Genomic DNA, 17,894 nt, shown 5'->3' on the forward strand with positions numbered 1-17,894 from the left:
TGAAAAAAAAATGATTTTTTATTTTTACGGTTCTGCATTATAAACTTCTGTGAAGCACTTGGTGGGTCAAAGTGCTCACCACACCTCTAGATAAGTTCCTTAGGGGGTCTACTTTCCAAAATGGTGTCACTTGTGGGGGGTTTCAATGTTTAGGCACATCAGTGGCTCTCCAAACGCAACATGGCGTCTCATCTCAATTCCTGTCAATTTTGCATTGAAAGGTCAAACGGCGCTCCTTCCCTTCCGAGCTCTCCCATGCGCCCAAACAATGGTTTACCCCCACATATGGGATATCAGAGTACTCAGGACAAATTGTGCCACAACTTTTGTGGTCCAATTTCTTCTCTTACCATTGGGAAAATAAAAAATTGGGGGCGAAAAGATAATTTTTGTGAAAAAAAAATGATTTTTTATTTTTACGGTTCTGCATTATAAACTTCTGTGAAGCACTTGGTGGGTCAAAGTGCTCACCACACCTCTAGATAAGTTCCTTAGGGGGTCTACTTTCCAAAATGGTGTCACTTGTGGGGGTTTCAATGTTTAGGCACATCAGTGGCTCTCCAAACGCAACATGGCGTCTCATCTCAATTCCTGTCAATTTTGCATTGAAAGGTCAAACGGCGCTCCTTCCCTTCCGAGCTCTCCCATGCACCCAAACAATGGTTTACCCCCACATATGGGGTATCAGAGTACTCAGGACAAATTGTGCCACAACTTTTGTGGTCCAATTTCTTCTCTTACCATTGGGAAAATAAAAAATTGGGGGCGAAAAGATAATTTTTGTGAAAAAAAAATGATTTTTTATTTTTACGGTTCTGCATTATAAACTTCTGTGAAGCACTTGGTGGGTCAAAGTGCTCACCACACCTCTAGATAAGTTCCTTATGGGGTCTACTTTCCAAAATGGTGTCACTTGTGGGGGGTTTCAATGTTTAGGCACATCAGTGGCTCTCCAAACGCAACATGGCGTCTCATCTCAATTCCTGTCAATTTTGCATTGAAAGGTCAAACGGCGCTCCTTCCCTTCCGAGCTCTCCCATGCGCCCAAACAATGGTTTACCCCCACATATGGGGTATCAGAGTACTCAGGACAAATTGTGCCACAACTTTTGTGGTCCAATTTCTTCTCTTACCATTGGGAAAATAAAAAATTTGGGGCGAAAAGATAATGTTTGTGAAAAAAAATGATTTTTTATTTTTACGGTTCTGCATTATTAACTTCTGTGAAGCACTTGGTGGGTCAAAGTGCTCACCACACCTCTAGATAAGTTCCTTAGGGGGTCTACTTTCCAAAATGGTGTCACTTGTGGGGGGTTTCAATGTTTAGGCACATCAGTGGCTCTCCAAACGCAACATGGCGTCCCATCTCAATTCCAGTCAACTTTGCATTGAAAAGTCAAATGGCGCTCCTTCCCTTCCGAGCTCTGCCATGCGCACAAACTGTGGTTAACCCCCACATATGGGGTATCAGCGTACTCAGGACAAATTGTACAACAACTTTTGGGGTCCATTTTCTCCTGTTACCCTTGGCAAAATAAAACAAATTGGAGCTGAAGTAAATTTTTTGTGAAAAAAAGTTAAATGTTAATTTTTATTTAAACATTCCAAAAATTCCTGTGAAGCACCTGAAGGGTTAATAAACTTCTTGAATGTGGTTTTGAGAACCTTGAGGGGTGCAGTTTTTAGAATGGTGTCACACTTGGGTATTTCCTATCATATAGACCCCTCAAAATGACTTCAAATGAGATGTGGTCCCTAAAATAAAATGGTGTTGTAAAAATGAGAAATTGCTGGTCAACTTTTAACCCTTATAACTCCCTAACAAAAAAAAATTTTTGGTTCCAAAATTGTGCTGATGTAAAGTAGACATGTGGGAAATGTTACTTATTAAGTATTTTGTGTGACATATCTCTGTGATTTAATTGCATAAAAATTCAAAGTTGGAAAATTGCGAAATTTTCAAAATTTTCGCCAAATTTCCGTTTTTTTCACAAATAAACGCAGGTAATATCAAAGAAATTTTACCACTATCATGAAGTACAATATGTCACGAGAAAACAATGTCAGAATCACCGGGATCCGTTGAAGCGTTCCAGAGTTATAACCTCATAAAGGGACAGTGGTCAGAATTGTAAAAATTGACCCGGTCCATAACGTGCAAACCACCCTTGGGGGTAAAGGGGTTAAAGATATGACTATGAATATTGTACAAAATTGTACATTCACACTGAAGGCATCAAAACTGTGAATTAACACATGTGGAATAAAGTACTTAACAAAAAAGTGTGAAACAACTGAAAATATGTCTTATATTCTAACTTCTTCAAAGTAGCCACCTTTTGCTTTGATGACTGCTTTGCACACTCTTGACATTCAGTTGTGAGCTGATATTAACCCGATAATGACCAGAGGTATTTTCATTTTTTTTCTCCCCTTCTTCTCAGAGCCATAACCTTTATATTTTTTGGTCAAAATGACCATATAAGGGCTTGTTTTTTATGGGATTAGTTGTACTTATGAACGACATAATTAGTTTTACCATTTTCTGTACTCAAAAACAGGGAAAAAAATCCAAGTGCTGTGAAATTGCAAAAAAAGTGCAATCCTACAGTTGTTTTTTGTTTGTTTTTTACCATGTTCACTAATTGCTAAAACTGACTTGCCATTATGATTCTCCAGGTCATTACGAGTTCATAGACGCCAAACATTTATATATTTTTTTTTTTATTTAAGTGGTGAAAAAAAAAGCAAAGTTTGTTTAAAAAAAGTCTCCATTTTTCAATACCCATAGCATGTCCATTTTTCTTTATTTTTTTAAATTTTTGATGTTTACTTGTGGCATGCTTCAGTAGTCTTCATGGGAGACTAGAAGCTGCCATAACTCGATCACCTTTGCTACATACAGGTGATGATCAGATCGCCTGTATGTAGCAGAATTGCTCACTTGCTATGAGCGCCGACCACCGGGTGGCGCTCATAGCAATCCGGCAGTGACAACCATAGAGGTCTGCTGGAGACCTCTTGTAGTCATTTCAACCTATTGGTGACTCGCGATCACGTGACGGGGTCACTGTTGGGCAGGATTTCCAGCGCGCTTGCCGGAAGCGTGAGTTAAATGCTGCTGTCAGAGATTGACAGCAGCATTTAACGGGTTAACAGCCACAGGTGGATCGCGACTCCACCCGCAGCTGTTAAAAGGCCACATATTTTCCGTACACATGTCATCTGTTCAGAACAGCTGACATGTGCTGGAAAAGATGTGGGCTCAGCGCCGGAGCCCACATCAAAGACAGGGGTTAATTTACATTTATGCTTACATTTATGCCCAATGTCGGAAAGGGGTTAATAGCCTGGGAAGCTCCAGGCTATAAACATCTGCCCCCAGTCGTTGGCTTTCCCTGTGCTGGTTAAGCGATTTACGCGTGTGCCCACGCCATTTTTTTCAGAAAATTAATCTTTTATTAATTAAAGGGAACCTGTCACCCCCAAAATCGAAGGTACACTAAGCCCACCAGCATCAGGGGCTTATCTACAGCATTCTGTAATGCTGTAGATAAGCCCCCGATGTATCCTGAAAGATGAGAAAAAGAGGTTAGATTATACTCACCCAGGGGTGGTTCCGCTGTGGTCCGGTCCGATAGGCGTCGCAGTCAGGTCCAGCACCTCCCATCTTCTTACGATGATGTCCTCTTCTTGTAGTCATGCTGCGGCTCAGGCGCAGGCGTACTTTGTCTGCCCTGTTGAGGGCAGAGCAAAGTACTGCAGTGCACAGGCACCAGGAAAGGTCAGAGAGGCTCGGCACCTGCGCACTGCAGTACTTTGCTCTGCCCTCAACAGGGCAGACAAAGTACGCCGGAGCCGCAGCGTGAATACAAAAAGAAGAGGACGTCATCGCAAGAAGATGGGAGGCCCCGGACCGGACCACGACACCCATCGTACCGCGACCGCTCCTGGGTGAGTATAACCTGTTTTTCTCATCTTTCAGGATACATCGGAGGCTTATCTACAGCATTACAGAATGCTGTAGATAAGCCCCTGATGACGGTGGGCTTAGCTCACCTTCGATTTTGAGGGGGAAAGGTTCCCTTTAAATACATGTAAAGTAAGCTTCACACACACACTGTACTAATTGTATTTGTCACATACATCTTTACCATACAATGAACACCATAAAAGCAAGCCTCAAATAAACAATGGAGTAATTATTTTTATTCCCTGCGCTGTTGTGAGGGGGCACTATTGCAATTTTTCTTAACAGGATGCCAGAATCAGCACTGCCAATGGTCTTTGGTGCCACTGAATATATCTTAGTATCACATTGTAGTCACTAACAGAACGCCCTGAAATCCTAAACTTTATCCTTTCTTATCGTTTTGCCAATCCTCAGAAGGGGAGGAGTGATATCAGACACGTGTGCAGATCCCGCTTGCATTTAATGCAGTTGTAAATCAAGCTAGCAGTACCCTAGATTTTGGTGGCAAATGTCAGCAGCTCCATCTCTAATGTTTGAAAGATGAAATTATCAAAACTTTTTAATTGTTTGTCATACTGTATATGATACTATAAGTAATAACAAATATTTAAACAGAAAATTAAAATGTTAATTTTTAACAATTTTTCATTTTTTTGTTGAATAAAAATTGGGAGCTGAAACTTTCCCTTTAAATGTCAAATCTTACTTTTTTCTCTAGGGAATTCGAGGTGATAATGGACTTCCTGGAAAACGTGGACCTATGGGTGCCAAAGGAAAGAAGGTTGTAAATTAGACACATCTTGTGTATGTTGAATGATTATGTAAAAAAAAAAAAACTCATTCATTTACAAATTACAAAGGAGTAAAGCAATTTGGTGTATAACTACTTTTTCGAACAGTATAATATTATTTTAACATGGTCACTTGTTACTGAACTACAACCAATGATCCAAATTATGATCAAATTCGGGATTGTGCTGTAGAATTAAGGTCAACACAAAAATAAATGAGTGCAGCATTATTATGACTTAAAGGGAATCTGTGACAAGGTCCTTCCATATTCATGAGCTCTGTATGGTCCCACACTCACCACCGATTCACAGCTTTCTGCCTATGCAGAGTGTACACACAACTTTCTGTCAGTGGTGTACAGTTACACAGAGCTCAGCATTAGAGAACTGATAGATCTGCAGCACATAAAACAGTGATTTTATCAAAACATCCCAGTAATTGATGCATCGCTGGAATCAGGGTTTCTGTCCCTACATGTAGTGGCAGATTCCTACTAATGCAAGTTAATTTGGATGAAAAGAGAGACCACAGTGAAATAGAGAATCATGGCTTGAAGGGATTGGCTGGTAAAAATATATTAATAACCTATCTGTGGGATAGGTGATCAATATTACCTTGCTGGGGGGCTGACACTCTAGACCCCCATAATCAGCTGTTACATGCTACTGCCTTTGGATGTAAACACATGGAAAAGAACTGTAATGTGAAGCTTCATTCAATTTGTAGCAGCCGCATATCGGCAGCCACTATACTGGAGTGCAGCTCCATCCCATGTGTTTACATCCATCCACCATCAGAACTTGTAGCAGCTGATCAGTGGAGGTATCAAACCCCCACCAATCTGATGTAGAGAACTTATCAAATGGAGAGGTCATCAATATATTCTTACCACACAACTCCTTTAAACAACTTTTACTTAAAAGGGTTTAATGTATGGGTATATTATACAATAAATACGGTGTATACGGTGGGTAAAGTAATTACTTAGTGAAGAACTTATATGTATTCTGTATGTTGAAATTTTGTGATAATGTTACATCAAGCTGAGCATTCTCATACTTATGATATGTTAAAGGGAGAGCCTGGACAAGATGGTCAGAGAGGACTAACTGGTGAAAGAGGAAACAAAGGAGGCGCTGTAAGTACTGTATGTCTGCTCTTTTGCAAATTAATGAGGTTGCCACTACTAGGAAAACCCCTTCTTAATCTGAATTTTAAGGTTGTTGTGGCTATCTGAGCCCTGCGCCCAATCAGTGCCGGCCTCACTGTCCCAGTCTTTGGACGTATCAAATGTAATAGTATGCAAGGTACTGAGTGTGTCACCACAGAACAGACAGACCAACAGTTGAGGGGTTTTAACAACAGGAATCAGGTTCTCCTCGCAGGGAGGAAGCAATGGAAAATAACTAGCAATAATACAGTGCAAAAATATGGGAGTCAAACAGTGTAACAGAAGTAAGCAAGATTTCTTGAGAAAAGAACACTTATCAGTCTGATGAGGACTTGCTTGAAGGGTTGTCTTCTCCAACGTAGGCGCAGAGAAACAGCGGCACTGGTAGTCCCTCTGTTGTCCGTGGGCTGAGTAGTCGCTAGGAGCCTGCTGCCTGGGGTTTCGGGAGTTAATGTGGTATGCACAGGCTCTGAGTCTTTAGCTTTTACAGCACAGCCAGGAATCAGAGGATCTGCACTGTTAAGTCTCTATACCAGGAATCACAGTCTCTGTACTGGTACCGCAGGGACCAGGGGGTCGAAGTCTCTGCACGAGCCAATGTCTCTACACGTGTCTCAAAGCGCCCCTCTCCAGTCATAGCAGAGTCCGCTTTCAAGTACTCTGTTGTGAATTCAGCTTTTGGGCTCCCTCCGGTGGTTGTAGAGGGTGATGCAGTTGTGCCTGGACTGCAGGATTGGACAGCTGTATCTACTAATTGCAAAACTGACTGAGGTATATAGCTTTGCAGGACTCTTTAGTCCCTGCCAGTTGTCCATTGTTTTTGGAGGATTCACTTCCCTGCTGGTCTCTCCAGTTTGCTGTGCTTTTCTATAAAGATAAGTCCTGGCTTTGTTTTTGCTGTCCACCTGCTGTGGACCTTATAGTTCTGTGCATATTCATGTTTTTGTCTTGTCCAGCTTTGCAGATATACCCTCCATGTCTTTAGTCAGATGTGGTGATTTGTATTTTCTGTGGTGGATATTTTTTAGTGTTTTAATACTGACCGCATAGTACTCTGTTCTATTCTTTCTTTTTAGCTAGTATGGCCTCCTATGCTAAAATCTGATTTCATATCTGCGTATGTTATTTCCCTCTCCTCTCACAGTCAATATTTGTGGGGGGCTATCTATCCTTTGGGGATTTTCTCTGAGGCAAGATAGGTTTCCTGTTTCTGTCTTTAGGGGAAGTTAGATCTTAGGCTGTGCCGAGGGGTCTAGGGAGTGTTAGGTACCCCCCACGGCTACTTCTAGTTGCGCTGCTAGGTTCAGGGTTTGCGGTCAGTACAGGGACCACCTTCTCCAGACTCCGTCTCATGCTGCTCCTAGGCCACCAGATCATAACAGTACAACTGGCCAACAATGAGTTAATTGCATCTCAGAAGAAGGGAGGGAAGCTTTTGAGCCATTTTTTTTCCTTAGCCTGTTTGGTCTGTTCCTCCCTCTTAATCTCTGGGTGGCTACGGAGTCTGGTATTAATATGAATCTTCAGGAGTTAGTTTCTCGGGTGGATCAGCTTGCTGCTAGTGTGCAGGGTATTTCAGATTATATTGTTCAGACTCCTGCCTTGGAGCCTAAGATTCCCACTCCTGATTTGTTCTTTGGTGACAGATCCAAATTTTTGAGTTTCAAAAATAACTGTAAACTGTTTTTTGCATTGAGACCCCGGTCTTCTGGTGATCCTATTCAGCAGGTTAAAATCATCATATCTCTGCTGCGTTGTGACCCACAGGATTGGGCATTTTCCCTGGAAACTGGCAATCCTGCTTTGCTTAATGTTGATTCGTTCTTTCAGGCATTGGGGTTGTTGTATGATGAGCCTAATTCTGTGGATCAGGCTGAGAAAATCTTGTTGGCCCTGTGTCAAGGTCAAGAAGCAGCAGAATCGTATTGCCAGAAATTTAGAAAAAGGTCTGTACTGACTAAATGGAATGAGGATGCCTTGGCGGCAATTTTCAGAAAGGGTCTTTCTGAATCCGTTAAAGATGTTATGGTGGGGTTCCCCATGCCTGCTGGTCTGAGTGATTCTATGTCTCTGGCCATTCAGATTGATCGGCGCTTGCGCGAGCGCAGAGTTGTGCACACTGTGGCGTTGTCCTCTGAGCGGAGCCCTCAGCCTATGCAGTGTGATAGGATTTTGTCTAGAGCTGAACGTCAAAGATTCAGGCGTCAGAATAGGTTGTGTTTCTACTGCGGCGATTCTGCTCATTTTATTTCTGATTGCCATAAGCGTACAAAGAGAATCGCTAGTTTTTTTTACCATCAGTACTATACAACCTAAATTTCTGTTATCTGTGACCTTGATCTGCTCATTATCATCATTTTCTGTCATGGCATTTGTGGATTCAGGCGCCGCTCTGAACTTAATGGACTTAGAATTTGCCAGACGTTGTGGTTTCCCCTTGCAGCCTTTGCAGAACCCTATTCCTTTGAGGGGCATTGATGCTACACCGTTGGCTAAAAATAAACCTCAGTTTTGGACACAGCTGACCATGCGCATGGCGCCAGCCCATCAGGAAGATTGTCGTTTTCTGGTGTTGCATAATTTGCATGATGATATTGTGCTGGGTTTTCCATGGTTGCAGCTACATAATCCGGTGTTTGATTGGAAATCCATGTCTGTGACTAGTTGGGGTTGTCAGGGGGTTCATGATTATGTTCCTTTGATGACAATTTCCTCTTCCCCCTCTTCTGAAATTCCTGAGTTTTTGTCAGACTTCCAGGATGTATTCGATAAGCCCAAATCCAGTTCCCTTCCACCGCATAGGGACTGTGATTGTGCTATTGACTTGATTCCAGGTTGTAAGTTCCCTAAGGGCCGACTTTTCAACCTGTCTGTGCCAGAACATGCCGCCATTCGGAGCTATATTAAGGAGTCTTTGGAGAAGGGGCATATTCGGCCATCTTCTTCACCGTTAGGAGCGGGGTTCTTTTTTGTTGCCAAGAAGGATGGCTCCTTGACACCCTGTATTGATTATCGCCTCTTGAATAAAATCACGGTCAAATTTCAATACCCTTTGCCTTTGCTTACTGATTTGTTTGCTAGGATTAAGGGGGCTAGCTGGTTTACTAAGATTGACCTTCGAGGGGCATATAATCTTATTCGTATTAAGCAGGGTGACGAATGGAAAACTGCATTTAATACGCCCAAAGGCCATTTTGAATACGTTGTGATGCCATTCGGACTCTCTAATGCTCCATCTGTGTTCCAATCCTTCATGCATGATATCTTTCGGAGTTATCTTGATAAATTCATGGTTGTATATTTGGATGATATTTTGATTTTTTTCGATGATTGGGAGTCTCATGTGAAACAGGTCAGGATGGTATTTCAGATCCTCCGTAATAATGCTTTATTTGTGAAGGGGTCAAAGTGCCTCTTTGGAGTGCAGAAGGTTTCTTTTTTGGGTTTCATTTTTTCTCCCTCATCTATAGAAATGGATCCGGTTAAGGTTCAGGCCATTCATGATTGGATTCAGCCCACATCTGTGAAGAGCCTTCAGAAATTCTTGGGCTTTGCTAATTTTTATCGTTGTTTCATTGCCAACTTCTCCAGTGTGGTTAAACCTCTGACCAATTTGACAAAGAAAGGCGCTGATGTTACGAATTGGTCCTCCGCGGCTGTTTCTGCCTTTCAGGAGCTTAAACGCCGATTTACTTCAGCCCCTGTGTTGCGTCAGCCAGATGTTTCTCTTCCATTTCAGGTTGAGGTTGACCCGTCTGAGATTGGGGCAGGGGCCGTTTTGTCTCAGAGGAATTCTGATGGTTCTTGATGAAACCGTGTGCCTTCTTTTCTCGGAAGTTTTCGACTGCGGAACGCAATTATGATGTCGGCAATTGGGAGTTGTTGGCTATGAAGTGGGCATTTGAGGAGTGGCGACATTGGCTTGAGGGGGCCAAGCACCGTATTGTGGTCCTGACCAATCATAAGAATCTGATTTACCTCGAGTCTGCCAAACGGCTGAATCCTAGACAGGCTCGATGGTCCCTGTTTTTCTCCCGTTTTGATTTTGTGGTCTCGTACATTCCTGGTACTAAGAATGTTAAGGCGGATGCCCTCTCTAGGAGTTTTTTTCCTGATTCCCCTGGGGTTCTTGAGCCGGTCGGCATTCTGAAGGAAGGGGTGATTCTTTCTGCCATCTCCCCTGATTTACGACGGGTTCTTCAGGAATTTCAGGCTAATAAACCTGACCGCTGTCCAGTGGGGAAACTGTTTGTTCCTGATAGATGGACTAGTAAAGTGATTTCTGAGGTTCATTGTTCTGTGTTGGCTGGCCATCCTGGGACTTTTGGTACCAGAGATTTGGTTAGTAGGTCCTTTTGGTGGCCTTCTTTGTCGCGGGATGTGTGTTCTTTTGTGCAGTCCTGTGGGATTTGTGCGCGGGCTAAGCCTTGCTGTTCCCGCGCTAGTGCGTTGCTTTTGCCATTACCGGTCCCCGAGAGGCCCTGGACACATATTTCTATGGATTTTATTTCCGATCTTCCTGTTTCCCAAAGAATGTCGGTTATCTGGGTTGTCTGTGACCGATTTTCTAAGATGGTTCATTTGGTGCCTTTGCCTAAATTGCCTTCTTCTTCTGATTTGGTTCCGTTGTTTTTTCAGCATGTGGTACGTTTGCATGGTATTCCGGAGAATATTGTGTCCGACAGAGGTTCCCAGTTTGTTTCTAGGTTTTGGCTGGCCTTTTGTGCCAAGCTGGGCATTGATTTGTCTTTTTCCTCTGCATTTCATCCTCAGACAAATGGCCAGACTGAGCGAACTAATCAGACCTTGGAGACCTATTTGAGATGCTTTGTGTCTGCTGATCAGGATGATTGGGTGGCTTTTTTGCCATTGGCCGAGTTTGCCCTTAATAATCGGGCTAGTTCGGCTACTTTGGTTTCACCTTTTTTTTGTAATTTTGGTTTTCACCCTCGTTTTTCTTCTGGGCAGGTTGAGCCTTCTGACCTTCCTCGTGTGGATTCTGTGGTCGACAGGTTGCAGCAGATTTGGGCTCATGTGGTGGACAATTTGGTGCTGTCTCAGGAGGAGGCTCAACGTTTTGCTAACCGTCGTCGGTGTGTTCGTTCCCGGCTTCGGGTTGGGGATCTGGTTTGGTTATCTTCCTGTCATGTTCCTATGAAGGTTTCTTCCCCCAAGTTTAAGCATCGATTTATTGGTCCTTATAGGATTTCTGAGATTATTAATCCGGTGTCCTTTCGCCTGGTGCTTCCGGCCTCTTTTGCTATTCATAATGTCTTCCATAGATCTTTGTTGCGGAAATATGTGGAGCCCGTTCTTCCCTCTGTTGATCCTCCGGCCCCTGTGTTGGTCGATGGGAAGTTGGAATATGTTGTTGAGAAGATTTTGGATTCTCGTTTTTCGAGCGGAAGCTTCAGTACCTTGTCAAATGGAAGGGTTATGGCCAGGAGGATAATTCTTGGGTTTCTGCCTCTGATGTCCATGCCGCTGATTTGGTTCTTACCTTTCATCGGGCTCATCCTTATCGGCCTGGGGGCTCTGGTGAGGGTTCGGTGACCCCTCCTCAAGGGGGGGGTACTGTTGTGAATTCAGCATTTGGGCTCCCTCCGGTGGTTGTAGAGGGTAATGCAGTTGTGCCTGGACTGCAGGATTGGACAGCTGTATCTACTAATTGCAAAACTGACTGGGGTATATAGCTTTGCAGGACTCTTTAGTTCCTGCCAGTTGTCCATTGTTTTTGGAGGATTCACTTCCCTGCTGGTCTCTCCAGTTTGCTGTGCTTTTCTACAAAGATAAGTCCTGGCTTTGTTTTTGCTGTCCACCTGCTGTGGACCTTATAGTTCTTTGCATATTCATGTTTTTGTCTTGTCCAGCTTTGTCTGTGAAGGATTTTTTTGCAGCCAAGCTGTGTTTCTGGAGATGCAGATATACCCTCCATGTCTTTAGTCAGATGTGGTGATTTGTATTTTCTGTGGTGGATACTTTTTAGTGTTTTAATACTGACCGCATAGTACTCTGTTCTATTCTTTCTTTTTAGCTAGTATGGCCTCCTATGCTAAAATCTGATTTCATATCTGCGTATGTTATTTCCCTCTCCTCTCACAGTCAATATTTGTGGGGGGCTATCTATCCTTTGGGGATTTTCTCTGAGGCAAGATAGGTTTCCTGTTTCTGTCTTTAGGGGAAGTTAGATCTTAGGCTGTGCCGAGGGGTCTAGGGAGTGTTAGGTACCCCCCACGGCTACTTCTAGTTGCGCTGCTAGGTTCAGGGTTTGCGGTCAGTACAGGGACCACCTTCTCCAGACTCCGTCTCATGCTGCTCCTAGGCCACCACATCATAACAGTACTCACAAGATGCAGTCTTTCTGGGCAGTCTCCCTGTATTTGTCCTCAGACCGGGAGCTCTCTCTCTCCCGGAGCGCAGCTGCACCCTGCCCTGACCGCTGCTCACGCTGCTCTGTCCCTTGTGCCCGTGCCTTTCCCGCTCTCTGCCCGCTTCCTTCCTGTCCCAGTCTCTAAGTCTACCCCCAGGGGAACCCGCAGCACAGCTCAATGGTTCCAGGCACAGAGCCGAGAAGGTAACTGCCCCCAGACTCTTCTGGTGTTTCACCTCCTTACACAAACATCAGCAAGAAGTCAGAGCTGCGGCTGCTCTCTGACCTCCACTTGACATTCGATTTGACCAAAAGTGAGGTCAGTAAAGCTTGCACCAATTGGCCGCAGGGTTCAGATGACGTAACAACCTCACATGAGCCCATGGTAGAGTAAGTGCCGATACCACAGGAACGGCGCCAGCACCAGCGATGAGTATAAGCGTTTTTATTTTAACTGGGGCAAATATTCAGATTGAGAAGGGGTCGTCCTAGTAGTGGACAACTACTTTAATATAGTATTTTCTATTTCACCACCTATTTATATTTTCCATACTACAACAGTTGTTCATGTTAAACACATATCATAGCATACAATAGTATTAAAGATTAGGAGCAGAAGAAAAAAATTAGTCCTTAATAATGTGTGACACTACCGCTTTCTTTGTAGCAGATAACATATTTCCAGTTGGTTATGCAAAGAATAATTATTGTGATATAACTGTGTACACAGTCACTGTGCGACAAATTGTTAGCATATAGCTGTACTTCTGATACACTGTACGGTAAATTGTTAGCACAGATAAACCTGCTGATTCTACCACTGGACAGAAATGAATCTCTGGGATTATTACATACTTATCAAGCAATGAAGCTACTGAAATCTGCATTTTTTTTATATCAGGGCGCACCAGGCTTTCCCGGCAATAGAGGTCCACCTGGAGAACCTGGAGTAATGGGTGAGAAAGTATGTTCATACAGAAAAATAACCATAAAAAATAAATTTACATATTTTACTCTATGGCTACACAGAATACTAATATTAATATATTTTTCCATCAAATAATTGTCAAACTACTATTGACAATTTTCTTTTCCTTTGAACAATATTTTTATTCCTTTTATTCCTTGAATATGCTTTTTAAATATTTGAATTTCTTGAAAATATTTATTTAACCCCTTAATCCCATTGGATGTACTATCCCATCAAGGTGACCTGGGACTTAATTCCCTGTGACAGGATAGTACGTCCAGTGCGATCAGCTGCGCTCACGGGGGGAGCGCGGCCGATCACGGCCGGGCGTCAGCTGACTATCGCAGCTGACATCAGGCACTATGTGCCAGGAGTGGTCACGGACCGCCCCCGGCACATTAACCCCCGGTACACCAACCCCCGGTACACCGTGATCAAACATGATCATTCCGGCGGTATAGGGAGGCATCGCGCAGGGAGGGAGCAATTGCTCCGAGGGTCTCTTACCTCCTCATCCCTGCAGGCCCGGATCCAAAATGGCCATGGGGCTGCATCCGGGTCCTGCAGGGAAGCCTCCAGGAGTGCACATCAGATTGCTGATCTGATACAGTGCACAGCAAAGTGTCAGATCAGCAATCTTACACTATAACATGATGCCCCCCCCGGGGGCAATGTTATAGTGTAAAAAAATATATATTCAGATGTGTGAAAAAAAATGAAAAAAAAATCCTAAAAGAAAGAAAAAAACATGTTCCAATAAATACATTTCTTTATCTAAATAAAAAAAACAATAAAAGTACACATATTTAGTATCACCATGCCCGACCTATAAAACTGTCCCACTACTTAACCCCTTCAGAGAACACCGTAAAAAAAAACGAGGCAAAAAACAACGCTTTATTATCATACCACCGAACAAAAAGTGGAATAACACGCAATCAAAAAGACTGATATAAATAACCATGGTACCGCTGAAAATGTCATCTTGTCCTGCAAAAAATGAGCCACAACACAGCATCATCAGCAAAAAAATAGAAAACTTAAAGTCCTCAGAATAAAGCGATGCAAAAATTATTATTTTTTTCTACAAAGTAGTTTTTATCGTATAAAAGCGCCAAAACATAAAAAATGATATAAATGAGGTATCACTGTAATCGTACTGACCCAAAGAATAAAACTACTTTATCCATTTTACCAAACGCGGAACGGTATAAACGCCCCCCCCTCAAAAGAAATTTATGAATAGCTGGTTTTTGGTCATTCTGCCTCACAAAAATCAGAATAAAAAGCGATCAAAAAACGTCACGTGCCCGAAAATGTTACCAATAAAAACGTCAACTCATCCCGCAAAAAACAAGACCTCACATGACTCTGTGGACCAAAATATGGAAAAATTATAGCTCTAAAAATGTGGTAACGCAAAAAATATTTTTTGCAATAAAAAGTGTCTTTTAGTGTGTGACGGCTGCCAATCATAAAAATCCGCTAGAAAAACAGCTATAAAAGTAAATCAAACCCCCCTTCATCACCCCCTTTGTTATGGAAAAATAAGAAAATTAAAAAAAGTATTTATTTCCATTTTCCCATCAGGGTTAGGGCTAGGGTTAGGGCTAGGGTTAGGGCTAGTGCTAGGGTTAGGGCTAGGGCTAGGGTTAGGTTTGGGGCTAGGGTTGGGGGTGTGGTTAGGGTTACCGTTGGGATTAGGGTTAGGGGTGTGATTGGATTAGGGTTTCAGTTATAATTGGGGGGTTTCCACTGTTCCACTGGTCATTCTGCCTCACAAAAATCAGAATAAAAAGCAATCAAAAAAGTTACGTGCCCGAAAATGTTACCAATAAAAACGTCAACTCATCCCGCAAAAAACAAGCCCTCACATGACTCTGTGGACCAAAATATGGAAAAATTATAGCTCTCAAAATGTGGTAACGCAAAAAATATTTTTTGCAATAAAAAGCGTCTTTTAGTGTGTGACGGCTGCCAATCATAAAAATCCGCTAGAAAACCCGCTAGAAAAGTAAATCAAACCCCCCTTCATCACCCCCTTTGTTAGAGAAAAATAAGAAAATTAAAAAAAGTATTTATTTCCATTTTCCCATCAGGGTTAGGGCTAGGGTTAGGGTTAGGGCTAGGGTTAGCATTAGGGCTAGGGTTAGGGTTGGGGCTAGGGTTGGGGGCAAGGGTTGGGGCTAGGGTTGGGGTTAGGGTTGGGGCTAAAGTTAGGGTTGGGGCTAAGGTTAGGGTTTGGATTACATTTACGGTTGAGAATAGGGTTGGGATTAGGGTTAGGGGTGTGTCAGGGTTAGGGGTGTGGTTAGGGTTACCGTTGGGATTAGGGTTAGGGGTGTGTTTGGATTAGGGTTTCAGTTATAATTGGGGGGTTTCCACTGTTTAGGCACATCAGGGGCTCTTCAAACGCAACATGGCGTCCGATCTCAATTCCAGCAAATTCTGCGTTGAAAAAGTAAAACAGTGCTCCTTACCTCCCGAGCTCTCCCATGCGACCAAACACAGCCTCACATATGGGGTATCAGTGTACTCAGGACACATTGGACAACAACTTTTGTTGTCCAATTTCTCCTGTTACCCTTGGGAAAATGCAAAACTGGGAGCTAAAAATAATTTTTGTGGGGAAAAAAAGATTTTTTATTTTCATGGCTCTGCGTTATAAACTGTAGTGAAACACTTGGGGGTTCAAAGCTCTCACAACACATCTAGATAAGTTCCTTGGGGGTCTAGTTTCCAATATGGGGTCACTTGTGGGAGGGTTTCTACTGTTTAGGTACATTAGGGGCTCTGCAAACGCAATGTGACGCCTGCAGACCATACCATCTAAGTCTGCATTCCAAATGGCGCTCCTTCCCTTCCGAGCTCTCCCATGCGCCCAAACGGTGGTTTCCCCCCACATATGGGTATCAGCATACTCAGGACAAATTGGACAACAACTTTTGGGGTCCAATTTAAACTGTTCCGCTTGGCAAAATACAAAACTGGGAGCTAAAAAAAATTTTTGTGGAAAAAAAAAGATTTTTTTGTTTTCACGGCTCTGCGTTATAAACTGTAGTGAAACACTTGGGGGTTCAAAGCTCTCACAACACATCTAGATGAGTTCCTTAGGGGGTCTACTTTCCAAAATGATGTCACTTGTGGGGAGTTTCAATGTTTAGGCACATCAGTGGCTCTCAAATCGCAACATGGCGTCCCATCTCAATTCCTGTCAATTTTGCATTGAAAAGTCAAATGGCGCTCCTTCCCTTCCAAGCTCTGCCATGCGCCCAAACAGTGGTTTACTCCCACATATGGGGAGTATCAGCGTACTCAGGACAAATTGTACAACAACATTTGGGGTCCAATTTCTTCTCTTACCCTTGGTAAAATAAAACAAATTGGAGCTGAAGTAAATTTTTTGTGAAAAAAAGTGAAGTGATCATTTTTATTTAAACATTCCAAAAATTCCGGTGAAACACCTGAAGGGTTAATAAACTTCTTGAATGTGTTTTTGAGCACCTTAAGGGGTGCAGTTTTTAGAATGGTGTCACACTTGGGTATTTTCTATCATATCGACCCCTCAAAAGGACTTCAAATGAGATGTGGTCCCTAAAAAAAAATGGTGTTGTAAAAATGAGAAATTGCTCGTCAACTTTTAACCCTTATAACTCCCTAACAAAAAAAATGTTGGTTCCAAAATTGTGCTGATGTAGCATGAAGCGAAGTTTAAGAGCACAGTTTGTGCTCGAAACGCGTTCAGCGACTACATGGTAGCTACCATCCAAATGATGTAACTTTTCGCCTTGTCAGCAGTTTTTCATATTTTAATATGTTTAAATAAATTTTTGATACTTTTTACTCCAGGAGCTGGATTTTTCTTTCCATGTGCGGAATTGTTACTTATTAAGCATTTTGTGTGACATATCTCTGTGATTTAATTACATAAAAATTCAAAGTTGAAAAATTGCAAAATTTTCAAAATTTTCGCCAAATTTCCATTTTTTTCACAAATAAACGCAGGTAATATCAAAGAAATTTTACCACTATCATGAAGTACAATATGTCACGAGAAAATGTCAGAATCACCGGGATCTGTTGAAGCGTTCCAGAGTTATAACCTCAAAAAGAGACAGTGTTCAGAATTGTAAAAATTGACCCGGTCATTAACGTGCAAACCACCCTCGTGGCTTAAGGAGTTAAAAAAAAAAAACAGTACAAGTTGCTATAATAATAAAATATAAAAAAAGTACTCATAGTTTTAACCCCTTTAGGACCTTAGATGTATCCATAAGTCCAGGTTGCCTGGAACTTAACAGGCGTATGGATATGTTATATCTTTAATGCGGCACTGCGACTAAAGTCGTAGTGATGCATTAAAATTCCACCACCATGTTACCTCAGTCCACATGGAGTCAGCGTCGCAGGGGGTAAAAACGTCCCACTGCAACTACAATCCATGTGATTAACTGTTCAATTCTGAACAGCCAATCGCAGTGTTTCTCAGTGTTTCTGGCAGTCAGATTGCCTGAAACACTTATGTCCAGCCTAGGATCGGTGCTGTAACAGCACCGATCCTAGGCAGGTGCCTAGCAATGCCAGCGTCACCAGGGCCAGCTCTGATTGATAGAAAATG

General features: G+C 42.6%; 1 protein-coding gene across 2 annotated transcripts in view; it reads left to right on the plus strand.

Moving 5' to 3' along the window:
• Nucleotides 1-17,894, plus strand: part of LOC138642353 (collagen alpha-2(VI) chain-like) — a 668,325-nt gene that overhangs the window by 424,477 nt on the left and 225,954 nt on the right. For both annotated transcript variants that reach the window (XM_069730466.1, XM_069730467.1), the window contains 3 exons: nt 4,692-4,754; nt 5,841-5,903; nt 13,208-13,270. In XM_069730466.1, the coding sequence (XP_069586567.1) occupies nt 4,692-4,754; nt 5,841-5,903; nt 13,208-13,270 (189 nt within the window). The remainder of the gene's footprint in view (nt 1-4,691; nt 4,755-5,840; nt 5,904-13,207; nt 13,271-17,894) is intronic.

The sequence above is a fragment of the Ranitomeya imitator genome, chromosome 6 (genome assembly GCF_032444005.1).
Source record: "Ranitomeya imitator isolate aRanImi1 chromosome 6, aRanImi1.pri, whole genome shotgun sequence".
NCBI lineage: Eukaryota > Metazoa > Chordata > Amphibia > Anura > Dendrobatidae > Ranitomeya > Ranitomeya imitator.